This window comes from Alternaria hordeiaustralica (genome assembly GCF_023758085.1).
Source record: "Alternaria hordeiaustralica strain BMP 2776 chromosome Unknown scaffold_32, whole genome shotgun sequence".
In the NCBI taxonomy this organism is placed as follows: Eukaryota; Fungi; Ascomycota; class Dothideomycetes; order Pleosporales; family Pleosporaceae; genus Alternaria; species Alternaria hordeiaustralica.
Window position 1 is genome coordinate 274901 of NW_026056804.1, and position 13508 is coordinate 288408.

At 43.3% G+C, this 13508-nt stretch overlaps 3 protein-coding genes across 3 annotated transcripts; 1 reads left to right on the plus strand and 2 right to left on the minus strand.

Annotated features, from left to right (window-relative positions):
• Positions 1-2467: 2467 nt before the first annotated feature.
• Positions 2468-3463, minus strand: J4E84_009822 (uncharacterized protein; the record flags this gene model as incomplete). The annotated part of the gene is made up of 1 exon (XM_049392382.1): positions 2468-3463. One exon carries the CDS (start codon positions 3461-3463, stop codon positions 2468-2470), a length of 996 nt encoding a protein of 331 aa, XP_049239965.1.
• A 2638-nt stretch (positions 3464-6101) lies between these two features.
• On the minus strand, positions 6102-7121 carry J4E84_009823 (uncharacterized protein; the record flags this gene model as incomplete). Its single annotated transcript, XM_049392383.1, has 2 exons — positions 6102-6883; positions 6944-7121. The coding sequence occupies 2 exons, from the start codon at positions 7119-7121 to the stop codon at positions 6102-6104; spliced, it is 960 nt and encodes a 319-aa protein (XP_049239966.1).
• Positions 7122-7932: 811 nt separating this feature from the next.
• J4E84_009824 (uncharacterized protein) lies at positions 7933-9470 on the plus strand (the record flags this gene model as incomplete). The annotated part of the gene is made up of 2 exons (XM_049392384.1): positions 7933-8138; positions 8195-9470. The coding sequence occupies 2 exons, from the start codon at positions 7933-7935 to the stop codon at positions 9468-9470; spliced, it is 1482 nt and encodes a 493-aa protein (XP_049239967.1).
• Positions 9471-13508: the final 4038 nt, after the last annotated feature.

The following is a 13508-nucleotide window of genomic DNA, read 5'->3' on the forward strand; positions in this document are numbered from 1 at the left end:
CGATGTTCTTGGGAGACGTGCCCAGTTGTCCGCCCCCGCATGCATTCGGCTATCTCGCATGGCGGCGCCACCAATGGTCGGTACCCTAGGATTGGAACTGCCCCAGCCTCCCCATCTCCATCATATCCGACGAACGTTCTACTAGGCTTCACGCTCGAGCCTAGCTTGATTTCGCGACGCAACTTGGGTGTGTCCGTTGGTGGGTTGGTACGTCGATAACAGTGCCCAGGTGGGTTCGGCAAACATCCTCCGCTGACTTGCAAGCCAGCATCCACGACTATGTGTCACGATGGAAGAGCGCGAATACCAGCTGCCCGCATGCCAAAAGTGCAAACTGCGCAAGGTCAAATGCGACAGACAAGCACCCAAATGCACAAACTGTAGGAAAGGGAATGCCGCCTGCATCATCGTTGATGCTATCACTGGCGAACAGTATGCACGTGACTACATCCGGCAGCTGGAAGAGAAGGAACTCAATCTGCAGCGTAGGCTGGGCGATCTTGACGACACGGGTGTTGCGACACCAGCCTCCATCGAGAGATCGGACGTTGCCAATCGGACACCAACAGGCCCTGAGACGGTAACGAGCTCAGATACCCAGAGCGGGTTTGTTAGCGACGGCAGCGGCCTAGGGTTCTTGCAGAATATCCTTTCTAATACCAAATGGCAACACCATCGCGCACAAATCCTCGAGCAACTTGCGAAGCGCCCTCGTATTGCTACGCATCAACCTGTCGCTCGAGCACTACCACCACTAGCGCAGGCACGACAATTGTTTAACAACTACTTCAATCAGTTTCACGTCCACCATACTTTTCTCCTTCGTAGCGAGATGCTAGACGTATTCAGCAGGGTCTACTCCCTCTCGCCAACACCAGAGAGACCCTCGGCCCAGGACTACTTTCGCCTCTTTATGGTATTCGCGATCAGCGATACGACCAGGCATCGCGAGTGTCAGGCTGATGGCCGAAGTGCCGAGCATCCGTACGGGTATTATCTTGCGGCTGAACATTATCTTGCGGGCATACCGTTGATCAAAGATGCGGAAGCTATCCAGAACTTATTACTGATAGCGAGGTTCGGCATGTACCATCACATTGGAGCATCGATATGGGAAATATCCCGCCTGTGTATGCGGCAGTGCATTGAATGGGGTCTTCATTCGAAGGCACAGGACGGCGTGAGCCCATTGAAAGAACAACATCAGCGCAGGATATTCTGGGAGTGCTACGTTCACGACCGTTACAGCTCGGGCATATTAGGTCGTCCTTTCGCTCTTCTCGAGTCGGAGATAAGCATGCCACTACCGATTGATGCTGGCGACGAAACAATCGTAACGTCTGGTGCTAGTGTACTTGAAGATGTTCCTTCCGTCACGAACATTAGCCCAAGCGAGCTGTCAGTCAACCTGTTTTGCATCAAGCTGCGACGGCTAAGTTCTCGGGTGCACACTGCCTTTTATACCGGTCGAAAGCCCGCCTCATACAATAGCGAAGACAGCACTCGGACCTCCAGGTTTCAATCGATAGGCCATATATACTCATCGTTCATGCAATTCGACAAAGAGCTCCGTGCATTGCGGTCGTCAGTACCGGTCTTCGTAGACACCAAATGTCTATACGAGCGGTCTGAATGGCATGACTTTATGTATGAGAAGGACCGTCTGCTGCTTGCCCGTGGCGCAATGCACAACCTACCAGCACGGCAGTTCTCCGGAACGTCCATTGTGAGGGAGATACTGAAAGTGTGCTATCAATCAGCGATACGTACAATACAACTGTATGCAGACCTTCGACGCAGAAACGCTATCACTTGGACACGCAGCTACTTTCAGATGATCTTTACTGCAGGTCTTACTGTCATCTATTGCATTATCTTGGGTGTTTTGAGCGATAATGACGAGCTCTCCGTCACTAACACTGAAACTCTGCCAACACTCGACACTTGCAGCTCATTGCTAAACTACTTCAAAGACAAAATGCCAGACGCGGGTTCTTTCGCCACAGTCTTCAGCGTCATACTAGAAGAGTTCGTCAAAGATCGTTTTACATCTGCGTTACAGGTGTCAGAAAATGTCTCCGCGAACCCGGTTCAGCCAAGTTTTCAACAGCCTCCAACCTACGATGGGCAAATCTACCCCGATCACCCCCTCAACGCGGGTTCGCTGCACTCGAGCATGGACACCATCACTGCAGATCACTTACAATCGAATGGTCAGCAGCAAGAACGGGCAAACCTGGATCACCTGATACTTGGGGACTTTCCCGACCTTCCAAATCACCAAGATTCGCAAGACTTCGGCATGGGTCTAACTAATGACCTTTTGAACCAACTTGAATATGGACTGGGCGAGTACGCTTGGGGCTCGTTGAACACTAACGTAGATTATTGGAATTCTTTCTCCTACAACTAAAAAAGGGAACGGTCAAGAAAAGATACGGTGACGCTTCGATGAGCAGCACCCTCGCTAGATCGCTCGGACAGTCTGGATATAGTCATACAATCGATCCACTGCCGCCATCGCAGTCTCCATCTGCGTCTCGGCCGTTGCAGCACCTACGTGCGGAGTGCTCACGACCCGTCCCGTTTCCCACAAGCTACCATAGATCTCTTTGGTCGGAGGCTCATGCTCATGGCAGTCCAGACCCGCTCCCCAAATCAGACCTTCTCTCAAAGCGCGTTCGAGATCGGCCTCATGCACAATTCCGCCTCTGGCCGCGTTGATCAAGATTGAAGTGGGCTTCATGATCTTGAACTGTTCATACGATATGAGACCCCGGGTTTGTGGTATTAGAGGAACGTGTAGTGTTACCACATCCGAAGCTCGAAGAACCTCCTCAAGAGTATCTGCTCGGGTATGTGCAATATCCCCCCAAGCATCTTTTGGCAGTAGTGGGTCGTATGATACGATGCGACACCCTAGCCCGCCTTGGAAGATTTGCGCGACCTTTCGGCCAATGTTACCCATGCCCACGATCCCGATCGTCTTCTTGTTGATGATCAAACCAGAGCAATTCTCTTTCGGCACGCTGAACCCGGCACTCTGCAGCGCTGTTATGCGACCAACCTCGCGAGCCACAGACATTGTGAGCGAAAGCACAGTCTCCGCGACGGCCTGCGCATTCACTCCAGGCGTGTTGAAGATCTTGATACCGCGTGCTCTGCAGGCCTCGCCATCAATTTTGTCGATTCCAACGCCCTGTTTGCCGATGGCCTTGAGGTTCTTGCAGGCGTCGATGTCTTCTGCCGTAAGGCAGGATCCGCGAATGACCAGGTATTCGGCCATTCCCCTCCACTCTGAATGCTTGGGGTCTGAAGGGAGAATGGCGTTGAACAATGACTGTGCGCGTTTTATGGCCTCGGGATGTAGTGTATCGAGCAGGTAAACAGTAGCCTTGTCTACCCCATTTGACGGTGACGAGGAGGGGGCAACTGTCTCTGATTCGATAAGTGCAGGAGCCATGATGACAACGATCGCGTAAAGCAAGCCGCTCGAATCGGTTTGCGAGGGGAGTTTGAAGTCCAAAGTAACGTGGAATTGCGCTTGTTGATGGTATATGGCAGCCACACCCAAGGTGATGTATACCTAGATGTATGTGGATAGCCGCACTACCCACACGCTGGGCATTAGAACCAGCCCCACATCTGAATCTGATGCCGAAGCCAATGCAGTGTCAGTATACCGTTGAATTGGTCATACGCGGATCAATAGAGCTCGTCGGACGACCACCGAAAGGGCCGCAGCGCTAGCTTCGGGGGGTGTCCGACTGCCCGAGCGAATCGACCCCTCACCCATGTCTTTTCCGTGCCACCTTGCCTTGTCGGATTGGAACACCGCGCCTCTTGATTACTGTAAATCGGAACTAGATCTAGCAGCGCAAATGACGTGAGTGTTGAGACTCTCTCGATGGGATGTCGGCGTGGTTCGGCTGTTGTTGGCTTTGCCCGCTCATACACTGCCGAAGATGAGTCGTCGCACATGGCACGACACCGCGATCTCAGACGCGCTCACTAGGCTCTTGAGACTTTCTGTTGAGGTTGGTCGAGACTGCATGGCGACGAATATGTTCCGAAAGCCCTGGAAAGCAGTGTAGTGCATCGAGAGTATAGTGAGACTGCTCAGGCATTGGAGCACGCATCTTTGTCGCTCCTGGGTAGGCGGCTGCGATGCGGTGAACACACCGATGAAGAATATTAGGTATCCATCGAGAGCTCCTGGCGCTAGCTCCTGACTGGTGAGCTGATGTTCGATGGATGTCGCATACCCGGCGAAGTGTTCCTCGATGCGGCCCAACATCATATCTCGCCCTGGGTCCTGTGCGAAGCTCGGACACTTGAGCAGTTCTACGAGACCACGCGCATGCAATTGGTCTTTGAGCAGACCACCTGCTGATAGTGCTCTCGGCAATGTCTCTCTCCAGTGGCATAGATTGACGAAATGGCAAAGCAAGTCTTCATCGGTGTGGTTTCGAATCGAGCGCAAGAGCTGCGCATGCTGGATCAAATATCGCAGGGCGATCAGTTCCGTATCTGTACCTGCAGGCTTTGGTGAAGCTGGTGGCGACATCATGATATTGCCATCGTTGAGACAGAATGGCCGGTCCATAGCCGTACTGAGGTGAGTGTCCAGGATGTACAACGTCCAGAACGCTCTTCCATTTTGCCTCTTACTCTCGCTATCCGAACTTACATCTGAGACGCGAGACGTGTGCATACCCGCAGAGATGCAGCGTGTCATAGCCAGTCCAAGTAGATGCCAGGACGATCCGCAATATGTTGTGTATAGTGAACATATGGCAAGGGCTGTGAGACACTGCACGACTACCAAGTCGTTGGACTGACTGAGTATGCGTGGCATGAGTCCCGAGGCCGTTGTTGTTAGCTCAGATATCAAGACTACCGCAAAGCTGTGATTTGGCGATAGCAGGAAGCCGAGTGCAATGCCTATTCTGACAAGCAGGATCTTTTCTGGCGACTCATCCATCATCATGCCAATGTTTGTATCTCGCTCGGCCGTTACGACGATACTGTACAAGTCTTCGAGCTCGCTGCGCGTCATGACGGAAAAGGTTGTGGGAGCTACTTTGACAAACCGTCCGAACGCTTCAGCCGCCTGAGTACCATCCAGTGTACTGCCCTGGGAGAATAACTCATTACGAAAGTCTGCCATAGGCCCAGAAAGTGATGTGTTGGTTCCGATGGGGCTGCTCGGGTTGGTGTTGCCTATACTCGCCGCGGCAAGAAATAACGTCGAGAACGAAAGTCCCTGGTTCGAAAATGGTTGTCGGTCTGTCGGCTCTGCCATTGCACTAAGACTCAAGTAATTGGCTTCGTGCATTGTATGATGTAAGTCGTTGCTCGACCCGGGCTCGACTACCGATGAGGCTATCGTCCCAGCATTTGGCCCATGGGGAGTGCCAGACGTGGACAAATTGCTATCCAAAGACTGATTCAGTGACTCTTGATCGTTCGTGACCTTGTGCTGCATATCATAATGCCGGTTGCTCCTGGCTTCCAGAGCGGCAATTCTCGACTTCAAAGACTCAATGTATGAGACGGAAGACGGATCCGAAGCGTCGATTACGGAGCCAAGGCGACGCTGCACACATTGCGATGCGGCGACGCGACATTGCTGACACGTTGGCGTATCTCGAGAGCACTGGGTACTAAGTTAGTCTTTTGATGGTGTGAAGAAATTGCAGTGATCCTGTGCGCGGATTCGATCGCCAATTATGGGGGGAAACAGGTATCGAGCAGACTTGACGTGCTGCCATTTATGCGCGAAGAAGGAGCGACCACCAACCTTCTGTTTCCGCTTCCAGCATCTTTCGCAGGCTTGCGATTGCAGGTTTATCATGTTGGTGAATGATGGTAGAGTTAGTCTCTGGGTTCAAAGATGGTGGTTTCGAAGTCGTGAAGGAACCGAGGTACCGGTTACCAAATCGGAAGCTAGCGCGTCTCGGGTCTCACAGCCAGGACTATTTTACGAGCGAGCGCTTTACATCTAATTATCGCGAATTCGATACTTGTCATCACGGTTGAGTACATCCAGATTGGATATGTGTTTCGACATTCTGTTATAGAATACAAGATGTCGACATCTATGAGCTTGCTAATACATTCCCATGCCCGTTGACTTGATCGTTCATCTTCAATTCTTCCACTGTCACACTAGCCTTCTCTTTTAATGCATCGATAATTCCGTTGGTCGACGCGATAGAGGCTCCGTTCCTCTCAGGCTGGGTGGGCTCAGTAGAACTCTTGACCCTTGCATTTAGTTGTGCCATCTCGCCTGCTCGCTTCGTAGCTCCGCCGAGTAGCAGAGGTCCATCTGTCGCCGCCATAACCCATCGCGCGCCCATCTTGCAGAACTTCTCCACAAGGTCTAATCTTGAGTGCAGGCCTCCTACGCCGACCCATTTGCCGTGCTTCTTGCAGGCGTCAATCGTCTTCTCATATACTTCGAGTAGCTGCGGGCTCTCGTATTGTCCTGGAATACCCAGCTCGGCGCACATGTCATTGGTGCCGATCAGTAGACTGTCAACGCCTTCAATGGCGGCTAGCTCTTCAACACATTCGACTGCTTCAAGCGTCTCTACCATGGGAATGACGAGGGTTTCGCGATTGCACACAGGACTCATTGCCTTGGCGGCGAGGTGTCGGTACTGGAATTGTGGCATATTGTTCGTCGAGGAGCGATGCCCAAGAGGCTGGAATTTGGCGGCGGCTACCACATCTTTGGCATCTTGTACAGAGCGGATGTGCGGGACTATAACGCCCATGGCACCTCCGTCAAGTACCCGAGAGACGAAGAAGGGGTCTTTGGATGGAACGCGGACTATGGGTGAAATGCCGGCGTAAAGAGCTGCAATACATATCTGACCTATTCTACGTTAGCTCGGAGGTTTATGGAGAGGGGCGGGGCGCTGAGGAGAGAACGTACTGGTCGTGTCCAAGTCAAACGTTGAGTGCTCCATGTCGATGAGAATACCATCAAATCCCGCGGTCTTCGCCATCATCGGAAGCTCAACGCTGCGAACAAGCTTCACGGACAGCGTGTAGGCTACCTCATCGCGGAGCATCTTCTCCCGGATTGAGTTGTGAAGAGTGAGTCCCGCCATGTTTGCGGGTGTTATCGAGCTGTGAGCTTGGGTGGATGATTCAACAAGAGGAGATTGGATAGACTTTGAGCTATACGAGAGTTCTTGTTGTAGCAATACCGACTGTCATATGTACGTGAACGCAACCTCCTGTAGAATGAGCTTACCCAGCATAGTAGTGTACGCCAGCGGCCGCAGCCGGTCACCGTGATGCCTTCGGAGCATGACCGAAGCGCCGAGCATCAGCGCATATAGCGCCCGGCCGCGAATGGCACGTCAGCGTTGTCGATGTTGACGATGGATAATGAGGGGGGTGGCGAGGCGAACGTGTGTCAGCCGCGTGCCGTGCCTGAGTCATGCAGGGTCCATCAAGCGCTCGGTCGCCCCTGCCAGCTGCATCAGCGTTCACGCGTTTCCTCTTGCCCCGCTTCCACAAAACGCTACGGGCGACCACCGACGCATAGCGCAATCCTCGGATGGCCACCGAGATGTCACGCACATCGGGCGACCACCGAAGTCGTTGACTCCACAGACATCGCCCAGGCGCGCGGAGCATAGCGCGTCTGGGGTCCGGGGAAGGCGTGGACGGCACAAACCATCCCCGCACGCTGGACGTCGTTGAAGCCAAACAGGATGCTATAGCGAGACCATGAAGGACGGCAGTGCGCATTAGCAGATGCTTACTACATCGACACTTGGAAGAAGATAACCCATGTAGCCAGGTATAAAGAAGCCGCTGCCTTCGAAGAGCCGTTGCGCTACACGGCACTGCTCGGACCTTTCCTCCTTCAAATCCGCCATCCATCTATTCTCCATTCCTGCGACCGCCTCCATGACTACGGACGATACATCTCTGAAGGGGAGTTGTGAAGTCATCAAGGTGGAGGATGCTGCACTTTCGGAAGCCGAGACCTTTCTTCAACACTACCCTCTTCTGCGAGGAAAGACCAAGGATGAGCTTGACAGGCTTAACAAGGCTGTTCTGAAGAAGCTCGACTGGAAGTTTCTGCTTATCATCACTTTGATGCTCTTGATGAAGTAAGGCAGCTTTCAAGCTACTGTAGCGCAGAAGCACATAGACTAACGTTCGACAGCTACCTTGACCGCATCAACGTCTCAAATGCACGTCTTGCTGGTATGCAGCATGATATCCACATGACGGATGTGGAGTGGTCTGCTGGCATCTCGCTCTTCTACGTGGGATACATTATCTCACAGGTGCCAGCCAACATCATCATGTCCAAGCAGAAGCCTCGTATCTGGATGCCATGCATTATGCTCGCGTGGTCCTCCGTCACGATATGCATGCCTGCTTGCACCCGACCCTGGCACTTTATGCTTTGTCGTTTCCTCGTGGGGTTCACCGAAGGCCCGTTCCTCCCGGTCGTGGCGCTCATGACGTCAAGCTGGTATACAAAGCAAGAGAGCCCTTTGCGCATGGCTATCTGGCACGCGGGAAACATCGTATCAAACGTCTTCTCTGGTCTCCTTGCAGCAGGCATCTTGACCAACATGGACAACATCGCGGGTTTGCACGCGTGGCAGTGGTTCCTCTTGCTCGAGGGTATCGTGTCTATCATGGTTGCCATCCCTGGGTTCTGGCTTCTACCAAACTTCCCTAACAACACTGGAACGTACTACTTCACTCCAGAAGAGCAGCAGATGGCGCAATACCGACAATCTGTATCTTCCGGATGCGTGACGGAGGATGACGAAGGCGACTACATCGGCGGCCTAATGCAGGCGATTCGTGACCCGTTCACGTGGCTGTTTGCTGGCATCCACTTCTCCCTGATTATCGCCCAGTCGTTCAAGGACTTTTTCCCGTCCATCATGGACACCCTCGGCTTCGGAGAGGTCGAGACTTACCTTGTACAAGCTCCACCATACGTCATCGCCTACATTGTGACGCTCGTCGTCTCGTGGTCGTCTGGTCGCATGCTCGAGCATGGCTATCACATCATCGGCGCTATTTCGACTACCCTGATTGGCGCAATCATTATGATCAGCACTCTCAACACAGGTGCACGGTATTTTTCCATGATATTGCTCTGCTGTGGCCCGTTCGTAGGCTTGAATATCCAGCTATCATGGGAGACTACCGTTGTGCCGCGACCACGAACGAAAAGGGCGGCGCTCATTGCTATCGCAAACTGCGTGTCAAGTGTAAGTCATTGGTTCACGCCGTATTTCTTCTTAAGGAATCAAGAGCCGAGGTACGAGACTGGAGGCGGCTGCATTATCGCCGGATGTGGCTTGACTATAGTGCTATGTTTGGTGACGAAGTGGTGGTGTAGTAAGAAGAACAAGGCTTTGGTCGCAGAGGAGGAGCGCACGGGAGTTGTGAACAGCTGGAGGTTCGCGAAGTAGACGCACATTCTATAGTTTGCTGTAGAACGCTAGCTAGCTAAATAAAAAATGCATCGCTTCCGCTTAATATTTTACCTTACACTTTGTCTAACAAAGAATCTAAAACAAGAATTTTAAGATAGTCTAGTAAAAAACCTTATAGATAAAAGCTTTCTAAAATCTAAGACTTAACTAGATTTTTTACTATTAAGCTTTACTAAAAAGAAATAACTAAACTCTTTCTTAAATAATACACTACGTAACGTGCTAGTATATACTTTAAGTAGCTAATAATCTTATAAAATAAGCTATATAGTAAGTAATATTATAACTTTTAATTACTTAGTTTTTACTTAGAATACCTAGCTAAAATATAGTATATTTAATTTTAATATAAATATATTAAGTATTATAGCTTTATAACTAGAGATCTAATTATATTTTATTAATATTAGAGATACTAAGATTCTACTAATATAAGTATATTTATTAGTTTATATAAGTTACATAGTATATTAATAAGTAAAAATTTAAATCTTAAGTAGTAATACTTATAGCTTAAAAAGCTACTAATTCTAAAAAAGTAAGAACTATTACTAGTACTTTAAAAAATATATAACTAAAAGTCTTAACTACTTTAAAAAGTATAGTATTAAGTAAGCTAAAACTTAGAGCTTTAGTATTATTACTTTAAAAGTACTAAAAGCTTCTAAATCTTTTAAACTTATAAAATAGCTATTTTAATACTAGATACTTTATAAAAGAGTTATAATACTTAATACTTTATAGAAGAATTATAATTTAATTATATATACTTATTACTAATAAAGTAATATATTCTAAAGCTTTATAGTTAGAATATATATACTAAGAGTTTAGTAAAAGCGCGCTTCTTCTATCTTCTATATTTATATATCTATATACTAAATTAAGCTAAAGATATAAGTAGCTTAAAGCTAATAGTAACTTAAATAAGCTCTTAACTATATTATTACTCTTTATAATTTTTCTACTAATTAAAAGTTAGATACTAATCTTATTACTAGTTATATTAACTTACTATTTAATTAAAGCTTAAATAAATTATTTTCTTACTACTATATTAATTAGTTTTCTTATTACTACGCTACTCTTACTAACTCTTTTTTAAGTTACTATAAGTCTAGTAAAAAAAAGGCTATTAAAGTAGCTATTTTTAAGAATATTCTAAAAGCTATTTTATAGAAAATTATTTAAGATATAATATTTAATATTCTAGGCGCTCTAAAAAGTAGCTTAATACATCTAAAAAGCTACTTTAGAGATACTATATTACTAACTATATCTATTAAAGATCTTATTATTAATTATATTATTATTATAGTCTTAAGAACGTATTTATTTAAAGTAAGACTATAAGTTATATTACTTACTAACTTTACTATTAAAAAACCTCTTACTATAAATATATATATATTCTTTTTTAAACTTAAGTAAATATTTAAAATAAATTAGCTTAATAATATTACTATAGATACGCTTAAAGCTTACGCTATTTATATTTATACTTTTATATATAAATTAATTACTAACAATTAAACTACGTTTTTCTAAACTTATCTATAATACTATTACTTTATAAACAAGAGATTTAGGTAAAATTCTTAGTTAGCTTAATATACTATTAAGTAAAAAAAGAAGATATTTATAGAAAGTCTTTTAAGTATTACTATACTTAAATAGATAGAGGCTATAATAGTTATCTTTACTAGCTAAATAGTTAATATAGCGTTACGTTATAGTTAATAAGAAATAAATATAGCTAGTTCTAATAGTAGTATATTTATTATAAAATATTATATTATTTCTAGTTATAGTATAAAGAAAGTTATATAAGTAAGTGTAAAGTTAGTTTATAGATCTTTAGCTTTATTATAAAGTAGAATTAATAATATTACTATAGTTATCTATACTAAATTAATATTAAAATTATTTAGTAGTTCTAAAAGAAACTATCTTAAAGCCTTTTAACGTTTCTTAATATCTTTTAATATTATTCTTTAATTATAAAAAGATTCTTAAGTTTAAAGTACTATATAAGTATTTATAATTCTCTCTAGGCTTAAGATATAAAGCTTATAGCGTACGTTTTTTAAAATTAAATAATTATATAATTACATAATAACGTATTACTATATTAGATCTTAAAAGTAAACTTTAAAAATCTCTAACGTAAGCTTAGATTTATAACTTATAATATATATACTTATACTACTACTACTATTACTACTAATATAATAATAACTACGCATATAATTATAGTAGACTAACTACTTTATATATATTATTTATTACTAATAGCTATCTAGACTATTAACTAGTACTAATACTAGCTTTATATAATTACGTAACTTTAAAAAGTAATCTAGTAAGTCTACTACTAGTATAAAGATTCTAAACTAATCTAAGATACCTATATAATACTTATAAAATTAATTTAAATTTTATATAAAATTATCTATAAGTCTAGCTATATTAACTATATTATATAACTACTACTTACTATTTATATTTACTATTATCTATCTACGTATTCTCTATTTATACTAATAAGTTTCTAGTACTTACTATAGCTTTTTGTACTTTATAATAATACTTAAATTATTTTAAAGTACTTATAACTACTATTTCTTAGCTTACTAGCTTTATTACTACTATACTTATACTTATAGCTTATTTTTTATTTTTTTAATAATTTTAAGCGTCTCTAACTTCTAGAGTAAAGTTAAAAGATAGAGTTTATTTAACTATATCTACTTTTTTACTACTACTTATACTAATACTATTATTATATTATATATTATGTCTACTCTTTTCTAACGCTTAAATTTCTTCTAAGTAAAAGTCTTTTTTTTTTTTATAGTATAGTATATTAATAGTATATTAATCTAAAATAGCTTAAGAATAAAAAGTATATTTATATAAAGATAAGTATATAGTATTTTATTTTCTAAGTTAAAGTTTCTTAGTAGAATAATATTTATAAATATTACTACTATATTTATAAAATTATTTTTATATATCTATACTTAAAAGTATAAAGTATTAAAAGTTATATTAGTATTAGTAATACTAACCCCTCTAGGCCTAAGAGACAGAGCCTATAGTGTACTATTTCTAAGATTACGTAATTACGTAATTACGCGATAACGCGTTACTACGTTAGACTCTAAATTTAAACTTAAAAAATCTCTAACGTAAGCCTAGATTTGTAACTTATAACACTTATAACTACACTACTAATATAATAATTACTATACGCGTAATTATAACGCGCTAACTACTTTATATTTATAATATAATACTAATAGCTATCTAGATTATTAACTAGTATTAAAGTGCGCCTTGCGCAACTACTAACGCTAAAAAGTAACCTAGTAAGCCTAACGCTAGCACAAAGCCTCTAAACTAACCTAAGACACCTATATAATACCTATATAATTACCTATATAATTACTAGTAACCTATATTCTATGCGTAATTATACCTAAGCTTAGCTACATTAGCTATATTTACTATTGCCTATCTACCTACCTGCCTATTCTCTGTCTATACTAATAAGTCTCTAGCTTTTTTATAGTAAGTGTCTAAACTTTATAATAATACTTAAGTTATTTTTAAGGTTATTTCTCTACTATCTTGCTAGCTAGGCTATAGCAGTAACCTATCTTACCTTTAAGTCTATATCTAATACCTTACTTATATATAGTAGTACTGCCTACTTTTAGCTAAGAGTTTTAGCGTCTTTTACTTTCTTTAGAAAGTTTCTCTTATAGAAGCTTAGCATATAGTCTTACTATTATAAGTTAGTAAGTAGCGTTCTAAGCTTTCTAAACTAATTAGTTGTAATTATATAAACTTTAGATAGGTAGTTACTATAGTACGTCTAGCTATAAATACCTACTATAGTTAAGACTACAAGCTTGCTATTAATTAAGTTAATTATAGCTATTATAGTAGAATTCTTAGAATTAAAGCCTTGCGCTAGGCTTATATTTCTTACTATATCTAATACTACCT